We start from the raw sequence: 19653 nt of genomic DNA on the forward strand, positions 1-19653 counted from the left end.
GCTGAAACAGGAATGTAATGCGAGGAAAAAAAGAAATCTAAAATAAATCTAAACTTTGACAGCACTTTGGTTAAGGTTCCTGACTTTGCCTGACTATCAGTAAAAAGTGATATTCCAGGACCTCCATGGCCAGTGTGAACCCCTGTTGACAGAGATCAACAAGAAAGTCTGGGTACGTCTCTCTCTCCCAGCATGCCTCGGTGAGTCTAACAAACCTGAAACCCCTGACAGGGACACAGAGGAAGGCGCTGTGGTTTTATGCTGTGTGTGGCTAACAAGGTGTGTGTGTGTAAGTTGTGTGCAACAGGGAAGCTGACACACACTGTGGAGGAACGGGTGGGATTGAGAAGGGGCAGCCAGGGGTCACGCTGTAATTACACATCATAGTCCCTGTGGTCAGTCCACTGACTTCCCACTGACTTCCTCTGACTGCGGTGCCTCAGCCACACGAGCAGGGATGGCAGGTGGTGGTGGGAGTGGAGGGTTGTAGGAAACTTGGAATAATAAGGATAGCACATGTTATATCTATTTTCAGATTTCTATTGTTTAATTAGCTCGTGTATTATTTTTTTCCTTGTCCTGTTTTTTATATTAACTCCGTGCATCGTTTGCAGTACGTCCAGCACACATGTCACACCTCTACAGTAACTCAGCCTCCGTGCCCACCTCAGAATGTACCGGTTGACGCTTTCACATACCATGCGTGGTCCTGTGTGGGTGGTAGGTGCCATAGAGGATGAGTGTAACGCTGTGTAGAGCTCCGGCTGCCTCCTCTTCACTTGGCCTCGCGCAGCTCCTCACTGTGCCCTTGTGGTCAGTCACCTGGAAACAATCACCATGACAAAGACACCATTTCACCAAAAAATCGATCAATCGATCAACAAGTCAATCAATATTTTATGTGAAAATGTCCTAACACAGCAATACTAAAAACAAAGGCAAAGAATGAGAAGATCTGGCAGTATGTGAATAAAGCATATAATCGTTAAACTAAGAATTTATTTTACAGTAAACTATGGGATGAACCTTTTCACGATGGAAAAAGTTTTTTTAGGAAAGCGCCAGACTTCTCTTATAAAAAGGTGATGAAGTAATGGTATACATAAACATGAAATGGATTTTGATCTGTAAATTATCATGCAGGAATTTAGTGGAATACACCGATCCATTCTGGCATAAATTAAATATCTAACTTTAGTTCATATCAGCTGAATTAATCCCAGATGCTTACATCTGATTTTGCACATGCGTCCCAACAGAAGCTCAAGAGGTCTCAAGAGGTTAAGAAAGAGAATAAACATAGTAGCAGACTTCCCAGCATGCATTGTTACAGAGATAAAACTCCCTACAGTCTCTGTCCGTTACTTTTGCATTTATTAAAGCATAAAAACTGTGAACTAACGCTTCTTACTTTGTTTAATCAACCCACATTTTTAAGGCAGGAAGAGCTTATGTGTTAAAACCAAAGTGTAGATTACAAAATTATAAAGTCTTCATACAACAATACAAAAATAAACTCGATGGAAACCTTGAGTGTATAATGTGGATGGATATTCAGTAATATTTTTTTTATAATGAAGATATCTTCTGGAAAGAAGGAATAAGGAATACTGTTACTGTAAGCATCAGTCTCAGCCCAGAATTTCACATCCACAGTTTTTAGTTTATTTATTTATTATTTTTTAATTGAGTTTAAGAGTTTAAGTGGACAGAAGTTATTCATTTACTCTAAACAACCACAAAGAGTATCGATATGCCAACTGTTCAGCTGTTTTGAGGGATGTTTTTGGCTAGAGGTGGGTGGGGGTGAGATCATGTGACAGCTCAATCTGATGACTTAGTACTTAAAACTTGTACACAACAACACAAAAGACTTGTGACCTTTAATTTACAACGAAAAGCCTTTGACTGTCACAGCGGCCAATGCATGCAATGTTGCAGCAAAAGTGCAAGTTGCGGTCTGTAATCTCCAAAGGTACAAGATGAATCATTCTGTAATTGTCAAGGCAAAAATTAACTTCATCCCTACAAGAGCTGGTCAAGAGCATTCAACAGTGATCTTAGAGAAGCAACTGTTGCTGCCTGTCAATATGACAAGTGGTATAAGAACATTTTTTTTAACAATCTGAAGTCGCCATTCCAAAAACAGAAACAGTATTCATTAGTGGAAAACATTCTAGACAGCTGTCAGTGAAATTCACCTCAGCATCAGTCCGTGCAATGCGCAGAGAAAGTCCAAAAAGATCCAAAAGCTACATCTCATACTCTACAGATCTCACTTAGTATGTTAAATGCTAATCATCACTTGCAATTAGAAAACGGCTGAACAAATATGGCCTGTTTGAAAGGGTTGCCAGGAGAGAGCTTCTTCTTTCTATTAAAAAGCAAAACAAAACATGGCAGCGCATCTTAAGTTTTCAAAATTGAATCTGAACAAACCACAAGACTTTTGGAACAGACGAGACCAAAATGGAGATGTTTGATATGATGTTTTGTCCAGCTGTCAAGCACGGTGGTGGAGGTGTGATGATTGGGTCTCGTTTTCAGTCACAGGACCTGGACACCTTGGAGTCATTTGGTCAACCAACTGTCGACTACTGCCAACTACTTAGGCATACAGACCTAGATCTAGATTTAATCATGAGACCATCTGTCTGACAGCTAAAGCTTGTCCCATATGTGGTCAAGTAACCGGACAAGGATCACAAGTGCACCGGCAAATCTACAACAGCAACAGAGTTGCAATGGCGCAGTCAAAGTCCAGCCTCAACCCGACTAAAATGCCTGGCAGGACCTTAACAGATCTGTGCATAAACTAATGCTTGCAAAATTCAATGAACTGAAGCAATGCTGCAAAGAAGAGTGAAGTCTTCAACAACAATGTGAGAGACTGATAAAGTCATACGGAAAACCATGACTTCAAGTTATGGCTGCAAAGGGTGGTGAAAACTATCTTTTTCACTCTGTCATGTCAGTTCTCTGACTTCCACTTTCATTTACGTCAAATCATTATTTTATTCATAAATCAGGACAGTATTTGGATAAAAAATGGAAAAATGAAATCTCTTCTGTAGCTCAGCCCACAGATAATTAAAAGTAACATATCAATCTAAATTACCTGACTGTTATGAAAACCCACAAAATCCCCTTTTAGTCAAGCATTGTTCAAAGATGGCTTTATACCATAAATCTGCTACATCAACTGTCCAGTCTGCCTCTCAGCCTGTGTGTGTGTGCATATGTGTGTGTGTATATTCTATGCAGTGTTTGTGTGTGTGTGTGTGTGTGTGTGTGTGTGTGTGTGTGTGTGTGTGTGAGAGAGTGCTCAGAGCAGATCGGAGGCCAGGCATGGCAGCCCCCAGCTGAGTGCTGCATTGATTTGTTGTTGGTAAACAAACAGCTGGATGCTACAGGTGGATCGATATGCCTTGCACGCCTCCTCGCCTCCCAGCAGGACTTTCTACTAGGTTGACATGGCTCTCTGAAGAGCTGCAACCCTGCTGTCACCGGGAAACCTCACGAGTCAAATATTTCAAATTCCAGATTGTTTCTAATTGAGCTGAAGTTCATTTTACACATAAAGTTATGTTCCTGAATCCATAAAATATGCTTGTGAGTTCCATAACTTTGTAATCATTTTGTAAAGCACACCAAACAACATGTTGTATTATTTGATGGTGATATTTGGTGTCAACTATAAGTGCACCTTATCTTCATTATAACTGAAGATAAGGCAAAAATTAAGAAGCGATCATCCAGCTATTACACTGAAGGCGTGATGAAAATGATATTTAACTACAATGTTATAAAAAATGTGAGAACTACAAGTGGAGACAAAATCGGGGCATAGAGGATAGAAAGATATTAAACTGACTTTTAGACAAAAGGGAGACAAAGAACATGAAAGGATTAGCAGAAGTAGAGGAACAGAGGGGAAAGTGGAAGGATTTCAAAAGCCAGAGAGAGAGAGAGAGTGAAACTACAGAGACAAAAAGAGGTTGGAGAGGGGGATTAGTGATGGGCGAGAGATGGCAGGATATCGAAACGGGTGAGTGTCAGGGTGATGGGAGCGAGACCCGGTGATTGGGAGTGATGAGGAAGGAGTTCAGAAAGAGATGCTGATACACAGGTAGTGGAATTGTGAAAAAAACAACATAGGAACAGTGAGAGATGGTGAGAGTGGGAGGATGATAGACAAAATGAGATGAAAAGAACAAAAACAGAGCACAAATTATGCATTTAGCGGAGAGCATCACTGAGAAAGACAATTAAATGGAGACATGCAAAGAAAAGACAAGAAAACTGTACTTTATGATGTTTTCAGTGCTTCTTCCCAGAGAAAGTATTAACTCCTTTCCAGGACACCCCGCTCCACATTTATACAATCATACACCTGGAAGATACTTTCACCACAAGTCCATAATTCTTAAAAGTACAGCTCCTCTGAGAAAGGACGTGACTTTGCACCGTGTTAAATTTCTGAATCAAAGCAAAGCTCGCTAGCAGCTACATTAGGCATCACTGCTGTGTCATTTCTCCAACCATTTCTACACCATCCTCTCCTTCTTAAAAGTTGACACCTTTTTACAAATACGTACTGACTGTTTTGCAGGTGGCAGATGTTTGTTTAGTCACTGTTACTATAGGTGTTAATTCTAAATAAATGGCTTTGTTAATTGTGCCAAGAAATGGTCAGTTTGTGATGATATAAAATACTTTCCTTAAATATGCTTCCACATTATTTAAATATAGATTCACTTTAATCTGAACCAATTATGCCTTCACTCTTTTTTCTCTCATACAGTGGGGGAAATACTTGTAATAACAATTTGATCGCCTGCTAATTTTGTAAATTTGCTCACTACCAAAGAAATGAACAGTCTGTAATTTGTGCTAGTTTTATTTTAGTGGAGAGAGAGACAGGATATCAACCAAAAGTCTGAAGTTATAAATTGATTTGCATGTCACTGAGTGAAAAAAGTATTTGATCCCGTACAAAAAACTTGACTTGGTATTTGGTGGAGAAACCCTTGTTGGCAAGCACACTAGTAACACGTTTCTTGTAGTTAGTCACCAGGTTTGCACATCTCAGGAGGGATTTTTTCACTCCTCTTTACAGAAACTCTCTAAATATTTTAGGTTTCTTGGCTGCTGCTTCACAAGCTTCAGCTCCCTCCACAGATTTTCTATAGGATTGAGGTCTGGAGACTGGCTAGACCACTCCATGACTTTAATGTGGTTCTTCTTTAGCAGAAGGTGGCAACTAAAACAGGTGCTACCTTCTCACTAAACTTCTTGCTGATGGACTTCCCATTCCAGCCTTCTGCAGGTGTACAATCTTGTCTTGACCAGGTCTTGACCATGGTGGTGGAAGAAGCTGATTCTGTGGGCAGGCTAGCATTTTATTCACGTAATGAGTTGAGATCAGGAGTAGGGCTGTGCAATATGACCAAAATCTCATATCCCGATATAAGACATCTATCGTCTTATTTATAACGATATAAATCACAAAAATTGAACATTTTCTGTAAATTCTGTGAATCTCGGGCAGCTCAACTTGCGTGAAGTGTTTCCAGCTGGGCGTCCTGTACCCAGAGTCGAATGTTTGACCCAATGCATGAAACTATATATTTTTCTACATAAGTTGTAACGGCCGCCGTTTTCGTTGTATTTATTACACGGTGTGCTGCGGGGAAAAGCCTGTTCTAACGTTTGAGTCTAAGGTTTATTTTTTAGCACATAACGGCTCTTTTTTGCTTCTCATCCGTAAATAATCTGCTCTTTCACGTGATTCAGTTTATTTTGAAAAGTCTCAACAGGATCTTGAGCTTTATTGTGAAAGGCTTATGTGGAAAATAAACAAGCTGACACGCGATGGTTTTACCGTCGTTGTTGCTAACGACAACGCATGAAAACAGGCGCATGTCGGTCTGTAGTGTGGTTATATTGAATATAAGAGAAAGAGAACTTTAAGAAATTAATATAGCCACTACAGTGACCATTAAAATGATGAAAAAATATTGCCATAAACAGTTTATTTTGCGACACCATGAAACAATCAATCGATAGCGTAAAATGAAACGATAAATGGCTTTTATATCATCGTTATATCGAACAGCCCTAATCAGGAGTATCTGAAATTAAGCAACTGACTTGATGTAATCTGTGTATCACATGGGCACACAGTCAATCTGTGGGAATCAGAATTGGAGATGGGTTGTAGGAGATCAAATACTTATTGCACTCAATGTAATGCAAATCACTTTATGACTTTTATGTAATGTGTTTTTTTCTGGATTTCTGTTTAATATTCTGTCTCTCACAATTAAAATGATACTAGCATAAAAACGAGAAATGGTTTATTTCCACCACTGTATATTTACTGTTAAAATAGTATGTGATCATAATAAGTACATTAACATATTAACTCACTCACTCACTTTAAGAGGGGAAGCCAATCAAGAAAAAGTTGGCTTGAAGACTGACAAGCTAAATTGACAGACGTATAAACTGAGGGGCCAGTGCCCAGTACAAGAAAAATGAAGATTATTCTAAGCTTTGACTTATGCAAAGCTACTGTAGTAGACTCTAAGAATAAAAACTATCAAGCGAGAAATGAGGTCCCATTTTAAAAGACTTATCAAGTCTAACTTCATATAATTTTATATAACAGAAAAATTAAATCTGTAATTTAAAAAACAAAACTGCTGCACTGTCTGTTAAATGTTATTTTCTTTTCACAGATAACAGAATATTAAATAATAAGGTTTCCCACCCAACAGTTCAGTCTGCAGTTGTACTAACAGGTGTAAAATGTGCAACAGGAAGTTGCTAGACAACGGCACACAGGGCTCAGTCTACTCTCATGGAATAAACAGAAGCTTCAAAATAAAACCTCCAAAAAAAGAAACCTGCGATTGTTGGCAGTGTTAGAGAGTGAAGCAGTGTCAGATGGGAGGGGAGGAGGAGTCTTGCTGCGTCTACATATGTAAAGCAGCAGGGAAGCAGCAGTGTGTCAGACTGAGGCTCTGGCCCAACCTGGGCTCCTCACTGCTCCCTCCAACACATCAATCATCCAAAACAGGGCCATCATAGCCACGCTGCATGCTGGGAGACACACATGCACAGACACACACACACTGCAGCAAGCTTACACGCAAATGTCTGCACAAACACACAAACACTGCTTCCATCAACACAGACATTTAAAACTGCGCACACACACACAGAGTAAACAAATATGCAGTGAATTGCAAACACGCGCATGTACTGCACCCTCGCACACGGCCAGCTTCTCAACTGAAGAGACACACGAATATACAGAATAATATGCTGCAAAAGCACACACATACAAACACCTAGAGTGCAATGAATTCACACAGACACACACACAAACTAGAGTCACACTCTCTGTGCCTCCCAGTCTCACACAAAGCACGCAGATAAACAGAAATAGGTATCCTGTGCCCACAGGGTGCCCTCGCCCCCGACCATCTGCGACGGGTGCCAACACACAGTGGGTGATATTTACATGGAGACCCCCCTCCACTACTCCCCTTCCTACCACAATCACACACACACAAATTTAAAAAAAAAAAAACGAAGGGAAGAAAGAAAGAAAGAAATACCCACAAAGGGCCGCTTGGATCGCTTGATCTCCCAAAACTCATTAAACATGCAAATATATGTAAATATATGCACCTCTAGAAATCCACCTTGGGCCAAAGTGAGTGAGTGTGTGTGAATGAAAATGCATGTTTGTTTGCGTGTGATTGTGTTTCTACTTCAGGCTTTGACAGTGTTTCTGCCAAACTTGATACTGTGTGCAAGTATGTTGCTGTTACAGTAACGACAGAAGATGTTCTTACACTGGTTTTACCAGAGGTCAGCAGTACTTCTCCCCTGTACAGGTAGTACATAACATTGTAGGATAACTTTTTAAAGTCCAAAAAAAATCTGCCTTTTAAAAATGGGACCTAACATCACCTCTAAGAATATGAGACTGCAGCGAGTATGTTTTTCTCATTTCTGAATAATTTTTCAGTGTAGAGTTCATAAAAGCCCCAGACACACATTTTCTCCTTCGACAAGTTAAATCCAGCTTTCCAATTAGTTACTATAGTCAAACCACATTCAGTTCGATTTTATTTATACAGCGCCAAATCACAACAACAGTCGCCTCAAGGTGCTTTATATTGCAAGGTAAAGACCCTACAATAATACAGAGAAACAATCAGATGACCCCCTATGAGCACGTACTTGGTGACAGTAGGAAAGAAAAACTCCCTTTTAATAAGAAGAAACCTCCAGGAGAACCAGGCTCAGACAGAGGCGGCCACCTGCCAAGCCTGAGGATGAGGGGAGGGAGACAGGACACAACATTCATCGGGCCTGTACAGTTAAACTAAAAACATAAAATCCAGTTAGTGTAATACTTTTTCAAAATACAACGTCCAAAAAGTAAATATCAGAGCACTGCAGCTAATAGTACACGCTTGTATTTAATACCAAATATGACGATGAAGCAAATAAAACAACCTTATCGTAACAGTCTGGTGTTTTTAACGAACACCATCTTACCCCAGAAGGGTTTATCATTTACCCAGCGAGAATGAACAACACAAACTGTACCATATTCATCAACTCAAGGTGGAAGACAGCGGCAGAAACTGCGTAGTTAATACTTTATCTTCAGGTTTTTCAATTATCACTTAGTCACTGTGTGTGTGTGTGTGTGTGTGTGTCTGTGTGTGTCTGTGTTTGGTTTGTGTAATCTGTTGGGGAGACAAGAGGAAAAGACTCCTGAAGGAGCACAAGGGATGAAGATGGTAAATATATGATCTGTCTATCACAGACAGCAAGGGTGGCTGTTTGTGTGTCTGAGCGTGTGTGTGTGTGTGTGTGACCACAGTGCTGCAGGCTAAATAGTGCTATTATATTCCTACAGCCGCTCTAGTCACAGTCAGCTCGAGTCTCAAAGTCCTCTGGGAATCAGAGATGTCGCTGCTCAAAGACTGCTGCCACACTGCTATAAACACACACACATATACACACACACACACACACACACACACACACACACAAACCTACCCTGTGGGCATGGCAGGTGGGGTGGGAGAGCAACGTATGTGTGTTTATATTTTTGCCGTGTTTTTTTTCTGCTTGTGTGTTTGTGTGTATAAGGTCTCAGTGAAAGTGGAGCACAGTAATGACACCCTTCTATAATATTCTTTGAAAACTCATTGTATCAGGCAGCGGAAGGAATGGAAAACAAACTGCTGTCAGTCATAGTTACCAATTAGAAGAGTTGTTACTGTACCACACACGCACACAGTAAAAGACTTCGTACAGTGAAATTACAAAGAGGGATACTTCCCTCATACCTTTCATGGTAAGTCACAGTGTAGTTAGGTTTTTTTAATATCCTCAGGTTTTAAGATATCATTCGTCTGTCTAGGGCTGGGACTATTGATGATATAAACCTAATCATAATTGAGTTCATTTCAAACGTTGATATAGTGTAGCAATATTAGAATAAGCACAAACTAAAAATTGATGACATCAACTACAATTTAACTTAATGAGCCCCCGATTCATATACATGTGACACATGCTCTTTTAACAGCAAGACATGATGCTTCCAGATTCTGTTTCAATACGAGTCATAACTGGCCTGAGATATGAAGCTCCGTGACTATAAATAAACTAGTTATTTAGAAAACATTTATCCTTGTTTAACTTGTATTTTGCAGCTCACATAAATCTCCCTCATTTTACAGCTCCTGCTAGGAAGTTTGAAGCTTAAAAGTCTTTAACCTCAGCAAAATTTTAACTTAAAGTGTTCAGATTGTTAAAAAGAAAATGTGCATAGTCCACATCGAGGTCTGTTGATTATCAAGGAAAGTGGGGACACTGATTGCGGTGGAGATGAATCTGGTTAAATAACACCAAAACCACTGGTGACGACATTCACCACAGAGAGGAAAAAATGTCTACATTTGGGTGAAATTACCATTTTATCTTCTTATGGGCCATCCTTAATGACAGCGTGCATATTGTAAACTGCTTATTCGTGGGATTTCCATATTGTGCAATACTGTCTCTGGTCAACAGTAAAAGCAGGGAGGTGAGCTGAGGCACCACAGATGGCGGTAGAGTGAGCACAAGGGAGAGCAGTTATGACAAGAGCGAGAGAGAGTATGTATTTCCAGCCCCGCATTCCCGTCTCCTTCACAATGCTAGAAGGTCAGCCGAGCCTCGAGCCATAACACTCGCTCCCTTTTCACTTCAGTCCCACTTTTATTCCTAGTAGAACCACAGCGCTCTTTGACAATTGTCATCATGACGAATCAATACGGACTTCTCCACAGACCTCGTGTCCCTCAGCCCCCGTTCTCTGCCGCCCTTGAGTTTTTAAACACAGATCCAAAACATAGTCCAGGTAAAGTCCCTTCCCAGGGCTCCATGTTATAGGTTACCCTTGCCTCTTTCTAAAACTCCTCTTTTCTCTTAGTCCTGTATGTCCTCTGGTTCTCTCCATGTATCAGTGTCAGATTTAATTGGCGTAGCTGCTTGTCAGAGGCTTTCTGTAGCAGCCTGCCAAATGTCAAAAACCATTAAAAATGACAATTTGTGTTATTTAGCAATCAATATCTATACACTTTCGGAAAAGAGAGATTTTGATTCATATAGTTGGACATTGTTGTTTAACTTTAGCCATGTAAGTCCTTTGTATCCCCCTCCCCACCCCACCATGCTAACGCACCGTCTCCTTTTCAAGCGCCCCGTATTTGTGAGAGTGTGTACATGTTGCTCTCCAATCTACGGCAGAGCTGACATCCAGCATGAAACCAATCAGTGTGTGGGTGTGTGTATGGGCTGATTAGTGGCGTGCTAAGGCATGCGGCATGTCAGATGCGAGCGTTAATTCGTGTTGCGAGCATCGCGGCGACTTGTCTCGGCCCTCCGGTAATGAGCAACGGCACCGTTATGTGGCTCGGCTTCACGGTGCTTCTTCCCCATCTCTGCGACACACTGGGCCCTGGTAATTGGTCACAGAGGGGACAGTAAATCTGTACGAGGACGTGGGAGAGACACAGAGACATGGAGCCAGAGAAAAGAAAGAGTTTGTGTGTGTATGTGTGTGTGTTTGCATGTGTGCGAATTTGCAGGAGGAGGTAGGTGACGAGGACGGAGGGGGGGTGTCTTTCATCTTCACAGCTTTTTCTTTATAAACCTCCAACTGTTTACAAGGACTGACGCCTATTTGCACACACACAAATACAGACACACACACATTTCTACATAGCGAGTCCCCCCCCAACTGCTACCACCCACACATATATACAGTAAATGACCTCAGCGCGCTACTGTCTGAGAGTATGGATTCTAATCAGATGTCGGCAGTATTGTGCCTGTCAAACCCGGCCAAGGTTACTTAACCTTCCAGTCTTAATTTCCCTTCCATTTTAGCTCCTTCCTCCATATCAAACATCAGCACATCTATGAGAGAAAAAAAAAGAAAGAGTGTGGGGAGGAAAATGAAGATTGCCATGCTTGGCTGAATCTTGGAGATGAAAGTAGAGGATGATTCACATTGCTATTGCAAAATGAACTGAACCAAGCTGAGCTGAGCTGTGCCGGGCTGGGCTATTTTTAAACTTCTATACAACACAGCTACTGGAAGAGGACAATGTGAAGCGGAGCAAATTATTTCTATATCATGAGGGAAGGTATGCGAAACAAGGCCTCCAGGAGAGCAAAGTTAGTATATAAACTATGTCACAAAGATTTTGGCTACTTTTTTTGTCACTTCTTTACTAGTTTCCAAGTCATATCAGTTATTAAGAGACAGACAAAAGGCTTTTAGTGTAATTACTACTTTTTATAGTTCAAAGCTAGCCAAATGTTTTAACATGCTGTATAAAACACATGAACATGTTATTAAGAACCACTAACAATGTTAGCTTCGCTAAATGCTAACATCAATTGTCATTAGTGGTCATGGGGACAATAACAAAACAGATGTAGTGATGTTTAATGGCTTGTCTTCATACCTCAAACTTGGATGTTGGAATGCCAGAGTTAGCACGTTCCAGCAAGGAAAAACAGGATTTGTTTTGATTCTTAGCAAGGCAGAATCATTTAGGTATCATGAGCAATGCAGTATAATACTTTTATTTGCACTTAAAAACACCACTGCAGCACACTTATTCAGGAATGCACCATTACTTGCTATCATTTGCTAAATAGCAACTAGGGCTAACAGTTAAACACTGATAAGAGCAGCTTTTCTTTCTCACCTGGAGGCTCCAGCGGCCTCGTGGCTGCTCGCCCCAGCAGTGCACAGTCATCAGAGTCCAGTTCTTCAGTCCAGCGGTGGAGCCATCGTAAGGCCTCGTATCCAACAGCACTGACACTGTGCCACCAGGAGACACCAGGCTTATGGAGAGGTCACCACGGCACACTGCGTTGATACTCACTCTCACCTGTTGAGAGACAGATGGCAAGCTCCATGAAGGAATAGTTCCACATTATAGGATATTCACTTTCTCACCTTCTTCCTATAATAAGCTCGATACAACTGTTGGGTGAGCTAAAACATGAAAAAGCTGCTAGCAGCCACTTAGCTCCCTTTAACATAAAGGGAAACTGTCGATCTGATTCTCTTAATTAGCCTGACTGTTTTACATGTATCATATTCAGCTTTTATATCGGTTTGTGTAATCTGCTCGGGTAAAAAAATTTGTATTTTTTGTGTTAACTGAGAGTTTCTACCAGAAGATTTACAACTTCATATTGATGAGAGGAAATTACTGTGCTGGGGTAAAAAGATAGCTCCATTTATAATGTCCTATGAAACCGCAGATTGCTGTTTTAAACTGTTTAAATATTTTTGTGCAGTTTAAACAAAAAAGAGACAACATAGCAATTGGCGAGTTTTTGCTGACAGATTCTGCTAACCTTGCACCAAGCCAACATTAACTAATTTCCCTTGTTTCCATTTTTTTTTCCAGTTTTAGTCATGCAGATTTAACCATATCTACACTGTAGCTTCATATATAAGAGACAACTGGCATCCATGCTTTCATCTGACTCCCTCCAAAAATGGAACATGCACATTTTTTTAGCACTTTCTTTGAATGTGGCTTCTTAATCAATTTGCTGTTTTAATCTTTGACATCCTAGATAAGACATGTGATGAAGGAACAAACAATGTACTTCCCTCCCTGATAAGGTCCGCTGACTAATTATGAAAATAGAACAGAGAGTGCTGTATTGCTTAAATCTAAATCTAAATCCAATAAGTATTGTCTGAGATAATGTGGCACATAGATGGACAAGCCAAAAATATGTCCATAGCCAGGCAAAGACAAAGGGAAGCAGGTGAAGAAAGTATAATAAATGGAACACGATTGTGCAGGATATTAGCTAAATGATTTAAATAAGCCCATATCCCCCGCCACCACCAGTAGCACCCAGTAAACACCCTCCCTGTCCCTGTTCATCACAAGCAGCACATCTGGTGTGACAATGGCACATCGCAGAGAGAGCCGCCAAGCTGCAAAAAGACTGACAGCCCGCTCCTGTTTACGGCGTGTTACCACGGCAACACATCCATCAATCACACCTCGCAGCGATGGCCTGACCCACGCTTTCTGCCAGAGAGCAGAGCCGCAAAGATGAAGCCTTTTCAATTTGCATGCTGACACACTCTCGCTCGCTCTCCTTCTCTCTCCTCGCCATTTCACAAGTACACACATTCACAAACACAGAATACTCGCACAAACTGAGCCGCGCACAGACACGTACAGTACGTATGCCTGCTGACACAATCAAACATAAACACATTTGCATGTATGTGCCTGTGCTCAAGAAAACACAGTTTTGCCATTTTCTGCAAATTACACTGCCAACACATTGCACATCACAGTATGATGGTTTTTTTTTATCTCCTCTATTCTCAGATAAAGCACATGACACTGAAACCCCAAAACAATTTATATGGCATCTTCAAGCTCCCTCGACTGTAGGCAGAAGTTAACTTTTGAATGCACTTGTGCTTGATTTCTGTCCTGTCAAGGGCAACAGGAACACTGAAAGACTATAGGAGCAGATTTACATCACACTTCAATATTTTAAAAAACACCTTCATCAGTCACTTTATTAGTACACCTGTATGTGTAGCATGTTAACGAAAGTATCTAATCAGCCAGTTATATGGCAGCAGCTCAAAGCATTTAAGCATGTAGACAACTTGCTGAAATGGAGCATCAGAATGGGGAAGAAATGTTACTAAAGTGACTTTGAATGTAGCATGGTTGTTGGTGCAAGAAAGACGGTTCTGGGTATTTCAGACGATGCAGTGATTTTCCCACACAATCATCTCTAGGGTTTAAAAGCAATGGTGTGAAAATGAAACGATCCAGTGAGCAGCAGTTCCCTGGAAAAAAAATGCCTTGTTGATGCCAGAGGTCAGAGGAGAATGGCCCGACTATGTTAGGTTGATAGGAAGGCAACAGTAACTCGAATAACCACTTGTTACAACCAAGGTATGCAGAAGAGCATCTCTGAATGCACGTTTCTTCAGAAGAAGACCACACTGGTCCTGTCAGCTAAGAACAGCAAACTGAGGCTACAGTTTTCACAGGCTCACCAAACTAAAGATCGCCTCACCTGATTAATGACCTAATTTCTGCTCCAACACTCGGATGATATGGTTGGAATTTTTCATAAACACCATAAAAGCGTAGATCCATCCTGCCTTGCATCAGCAGTTCAGGCTTCTGGTGACACTCAGTGACTGGACTGACACACACACACACATACCTTCACACACTTCACTACCTCAAGCACCTATCTGTACAATGTCACACAGACACACACACACATTAACACATCAAGTTACTTTTTGCACAATGCTCAGTCTTTTGCACAACCCACTGTCACTGTTGCACTTTTCTATTGCACTGTTGTGTCTGCATTGTTCTGGTGTTGCACTGTTTTTTGCAATTTTTGCACACTTGCACTTTATGTAGTCCTGTGTTGAGTGTCTGTTATATGCACATGGTTGAAATGACAATAAAGCCACTTGACTTGACTTGACTTGACTTGACTTGACTTGACTTGACGGTGGTGTATTGGTGTGAGGGATATCTTCCTGGCAAACTCTGGGCCCTTTAGTACTGTTTAAACACCAAAGCCTACCTGAGTATTGTTGCTGACTATGTCCATGCCTTTAGCAGGGTAACACAGCATGCCACAAAGCTCATATCTTCTCAGACTGGTTTCTTGAATGTGAAAATAAGTTCAATGTACTCAAATGATTTCTACAGTCACCAGATCTCAATTCCATAGAGCACCTTTGGCGCGTAGTGGAACGGAAGATTTGCATCAAGGATGTGCAGCCAAGAAATCTGCAGCAACTGTATGATGCTATCATGTGAATATGGGTCAAAATCTCTGCGAAATATTTCCGGCACCTTGTTGAATCTGTACCATAAAGAATTAATGTAGTGCTGAGAGCAAAAAAGAGTCCAACCCTAAACTAACAAGGCGTACCTAACATGGAGTGTGAATGTATATGTCTATGCTATTGAAAAAAACTCACTTTTGGAATCTTTCTTTGAATTTTTCTCTTATAGTTTAACATTTTTGAAAACAAACCTGTTCACTTTCTTGCTGTAATTTTTTTTTATAGATTGATATGTTATGGCTCATATCATGCACACTCAGTGTAAAGACAAAGGAGAAGGTAAAGTCTTTATAAAGCCTTTAAAAAATGGAAAGAAGACCAGTAGCCTGCTTCTGTTTACTGAAGTCCACCTGCTAGCTCCTCTGAAATTCACTAATTCACTGTTTTCAGTTTTTCGTGTATGCTTAATCTGGAGAAAACTTCTCAGTGAGTGGAGAGTAATATTTCTTTGCAAGTAGGTGAATAATTGCATTTACCAAAAACAAATTAATGCCAAAAAATGTTGTAAAATGTCGTGTATTTAATCAAAAAAATAAAAAATTACCCACCTGGACATGCTCAAGAGTGTTGATCTCATTAGCCCTTCCTCGACAGGCTTCTGATTGGATGTTCACATTGACTCCTTGCCGTGGATAAAAGATTCTAGCCAATACAAAGTCATTACCTCTGTAAGTCGAAAGCCTCAAAAGCCTCTTCTCACATGCTCATTTCACTTTCATATGTATGCATAAAGCAGTGACAGGACAGATGAAGTTGAGTTAAAGATCATGGATGCTGATATCAAAACCAGTTTCTTGGGGGCTAATCTGAAAATCCTTAGCAGATAGAGTCAATAAAGGTTTTTTTTGAAAAAATCTTTGTATTTTACCTGACAGGATCAAGCGTGACTTCCTGTGTGCACTTCTTCTGTGAAGGAACGCTGTGGAAGTGTGCGGCCTGCTGCACCATCAGCCCTGCATCCAACAGTCCAAAGCCATACCTGCAACAAGGAAGGCAGAAGCAGTCCATTATGCGTATTTGTGAATATGATGTTGCGAGCATGGTGTTGCGTTTTTATCCTCACAAACGTGAATTGGAGGCTTTTTATGTAGGTGGCTGAATGTGGCTGCAGGAGCAGAGTAAGTGCTAATGGCTCCGACACGAGGAGGCAACAAGTCATTGACGAAGATGATGTTGTCCTCTGACACAATCGCTTCCCGCTCTGTCCGTGCTGAGGGCTGCTGTTTGTGCGCCTGTAATTGCCTGGAGGATTGATTCTGAACAATGTGCCATCTCACGGACTGTAATCAAGCCTCATTATTCATTCTTTACTACCCCAATCTTGGTGCTGGAGACACAATGGCCGACCCTTAAGCGGTGTTGCTGCCTGGTGACTGTATGACCACTGCTTATCATGCTCTCTTCTCCACTTTACTACTCATCCCTTTTGAATCTTCCCCTCTCATCTTTCCTCTTTGGCCTCTCTTTTTCACAGAGCAGCCTGCTATTCAGTCTTGGTTTCCTCTCTAAATTCTCCTTCACCCTCCTTCATCAAACACAAATTTCTTGCATCAGAACTCTTCGCAGCCGCCTCAGTGATGCTGAAATCACAGTCTTCGTAAGTCTCTCTTTAATTCTCCCTCAAATCTTTCATTTTCATGCATTTCTCCGCTCACCGTTCCCTTTTGTTCAAATCACGCTCCTCAGACTGAGTAACGGGGCAATAACAACCTTCATCGCCCCTCCTTCTTGGAAATTCAGAGGGGGTGACAAAGAGCTAATTCCTGCCATTATTACCATACAGACCTTATGACGTTAATCTGCAATAAGTGAAATTCATTATCCTGATGACGGGGTCTCTTGGAGCAGCAGAGCGAGACACGGAGACAGGAGAAAGGAGAGAGCTGATCAATAACTCAATCTGCTGCCCTGCATGGGGCTCCATCTCCTCTGTCTCAGACTGTCAGTGTTTCGGAGGAGGAGACGCAGGATCTGCAGCCCGCATCATGCTCGTCCTAACAGCACGCAGTGCAATCAATGGACACAATCTAATCAGCCACTATCACCACCAATGACTTTTAGCGTGTAGGGCCCAGCATAACAGCATTAAGCAGACGGCTGTAAGGGGTTGAGGTGCACTATAGAAGTTCAAGGTTATTCAGAGGTTTTGTGAAAGCTGTGAAGAGCTTGAGCAAAACACAGCCGACAACAGCTCAGTGCAGAGAAGTGATTCCTCGTCTTACCCCCTTTATCCTAATGAGTTCTAAATGTGCTTATTGTATATAAATGAAGATGACAATGTCTTTATTTATTGATCAATGTGTGTTTAGAAGTCACCAAAACCGAACTGATGACTAGGAGCTGTGGCCCTGAATTCGCCCTAATACATATTTAAAGATGGATTGCTGTTATTGCTTAATGTTTTTTGTGTTGTCAGTGCACCAAAAACTAAAGTACAATGTCTCTGAACTCTTTGTAGTTTACTCTTGAATATTTTAGATAGATTGTTTGATTGAAAACAAATCTACATGTGAAATCTACACCTTTTTGCTGAAAATGGTGCAAAAGGAGTTTTTCCTTCCCACTGTTGCCAAAATGCTTGCTCACAAGAAGTCATATGATTGTTGTGTTATTCTCGTATGCATTATTGTAGGGTCTCCCTTACAATATAAAGGGCTTTGAGGCAACTGTTGTTGTGTTGTTGGTGCTGTATAAGAAAAATTGAATTGAATTGAAAATGCATGGTATTTAAGTAGCAACAAGATAGCTGTTGCACTGATGCACATTTGAGGTTCGCAGCAGCTTCAACTATTTGGTAATGGACAGATAAACCGATCAGGCATAATATTATGATCATCTGCCTAATATTGTGTTGGTTGGTGTTGGTCTCCCTTTTACTGCCCTGACCTCTCGAGGCATGGACTCCTAGACCCCTGAAGGTGTGTTTTGGTATCTGCACCAGATCCTTTAAGTCCTGTAAGTTGTGAGGCAAGGCGTCATTAGATTGGAAATGTTTATCCAGCACATTCTACTGAATTGGATTGTGATCTGGGGAATTTGGAGGCCAAGTTAACACCCCAAACTCGCTTCTGTGCTCATGTTATGTCACACTTGCCAAGTAGTAAGTCTGACTTTTAGCTTTTTTAAACCTTATTTTGGGCAAAATGTTTTTTTTAATTTTCAGATTTAATAATGAACTTGTTAAGTTTCAGTGTGACCAGTGAAATTAAAGTTACAGTTCTCTTTCTAGTCATGCACACAGGGGCATTGAAATAACTGCTGATTGCTGACAGTTGTTTCGTGAAGAACTTTGGACAGCTTATTAAATGTCATGTTAAACATTAAATGTCAACACTACATAGCAGTTTATAATGCTCTGAGACAGGAGCTTACAAGCCACAAACGCTATCTAAGCAGCAGCCATAGAGCACTTCAAAGAACAGCTGTCAATACTTGAAATTCCAAAAGTTACCAAAATAAATTAGCCAGATAGTGGAATAGTTGGAAATGGGAAAACACAACGGAAACACTAGCACTAAAAATAGATTACCCAAGATATTTCACAGTGTGGAGGAAAATTGATACCTTGACTTCTCATAAAACAAACTGTTGGTGACCAGGCCTTGCCACCCTGCTCCCTCTTAGTGATTAAATGTATCCCTCCTACCCAGCGCCCCTTAGCAAGAGTTGTGCACCTATTAAATCGTATGGCTCCCACAGATCGATCGGGCTTGCCCCAGCTCCACAGCCATAAACCCACACCGGCATACAGTGTATCTGATAGAGAAAGCTGCAGGAAACAAGTTCCCACACGAAAGAACATGATGAAAATGACAGATTTTATGTCCCCTGCCATGTCAGTGAAACAGCACTACTGAGCCGGGGCACTTTTCAAGTAGACTCCCCAGCCTTTTCAGACATCTCATCATCAAGAGCAAGGACTGGAGAGAGTCGTGCACCTTCTAAATAGCATTGTGATTTCTGGAAGCGTGTGCAGGATTTGTGAGTAGTTTGATATCAGGATTGCATGTGATTGAGATTTTTATTTTCTTTTATTTTTTTGGAATCCTGCAAATGTCTTTAGGATAAAACCCACATAGTGTAAAGCATATCAAGTAATTAGTCAGAAAAACACAGTCATCCAATTTTCAACTTGTTCCTTCTCCACCTCCTGCGTGGTCGGAAGGAGGCTGAGCCAA

General features: G+C 41.0%; 1 protein-coding gene across 4 annotated transcripts in view; it reads right to left on the reverse strand.

The window, feature by feature from the left end:
- Positions 1-19653, reverse strand: part of LOC146377457 (PC3-like endoprotease variant B) — a 209219-nt gene that overhangs the window by 13999 nt on the left and 175567 nt on the right. For all 4 annotated transcript variants that reach the window (XM_084942699.1, XM_084942698.1, XM_084942700.1 and 1 more), the window contains exons 14-17: positions 16344-16454; positions 16024-16117; positions 12303-12488; positions 699-822 (exon numbers count right to left, since the gene is read on the reverse strand). In XM_084942699.1, the coding sequence (XP_084798825.1) occupies positions 699-822; positions 12303-12488; positions 16024-16117; positions 16344-16454 (515 nt within the window). The remainder of the gene's footprint in view (positions 1-698; positions 823-12302; positions 12489-16023; positions 16118-16343; positions 16455-19653) is intronic.

The sequence above is a fragment of the Perissodus microlepis genome, chromosome 11 (assembly GCF_051167445.1).
Source record: "Perissodus microlepis isolate ML-2025 ecotype Zambia chromosome 11, ASM5116744v1, whole genome shotgun sequence".
Classification (NCBI taxonomy): Eukaryota; Metazoa; Chordata; class Actinopteri; order Cichliformes; family Cichlidae; genus Perissodus; species Perissodus microlepis.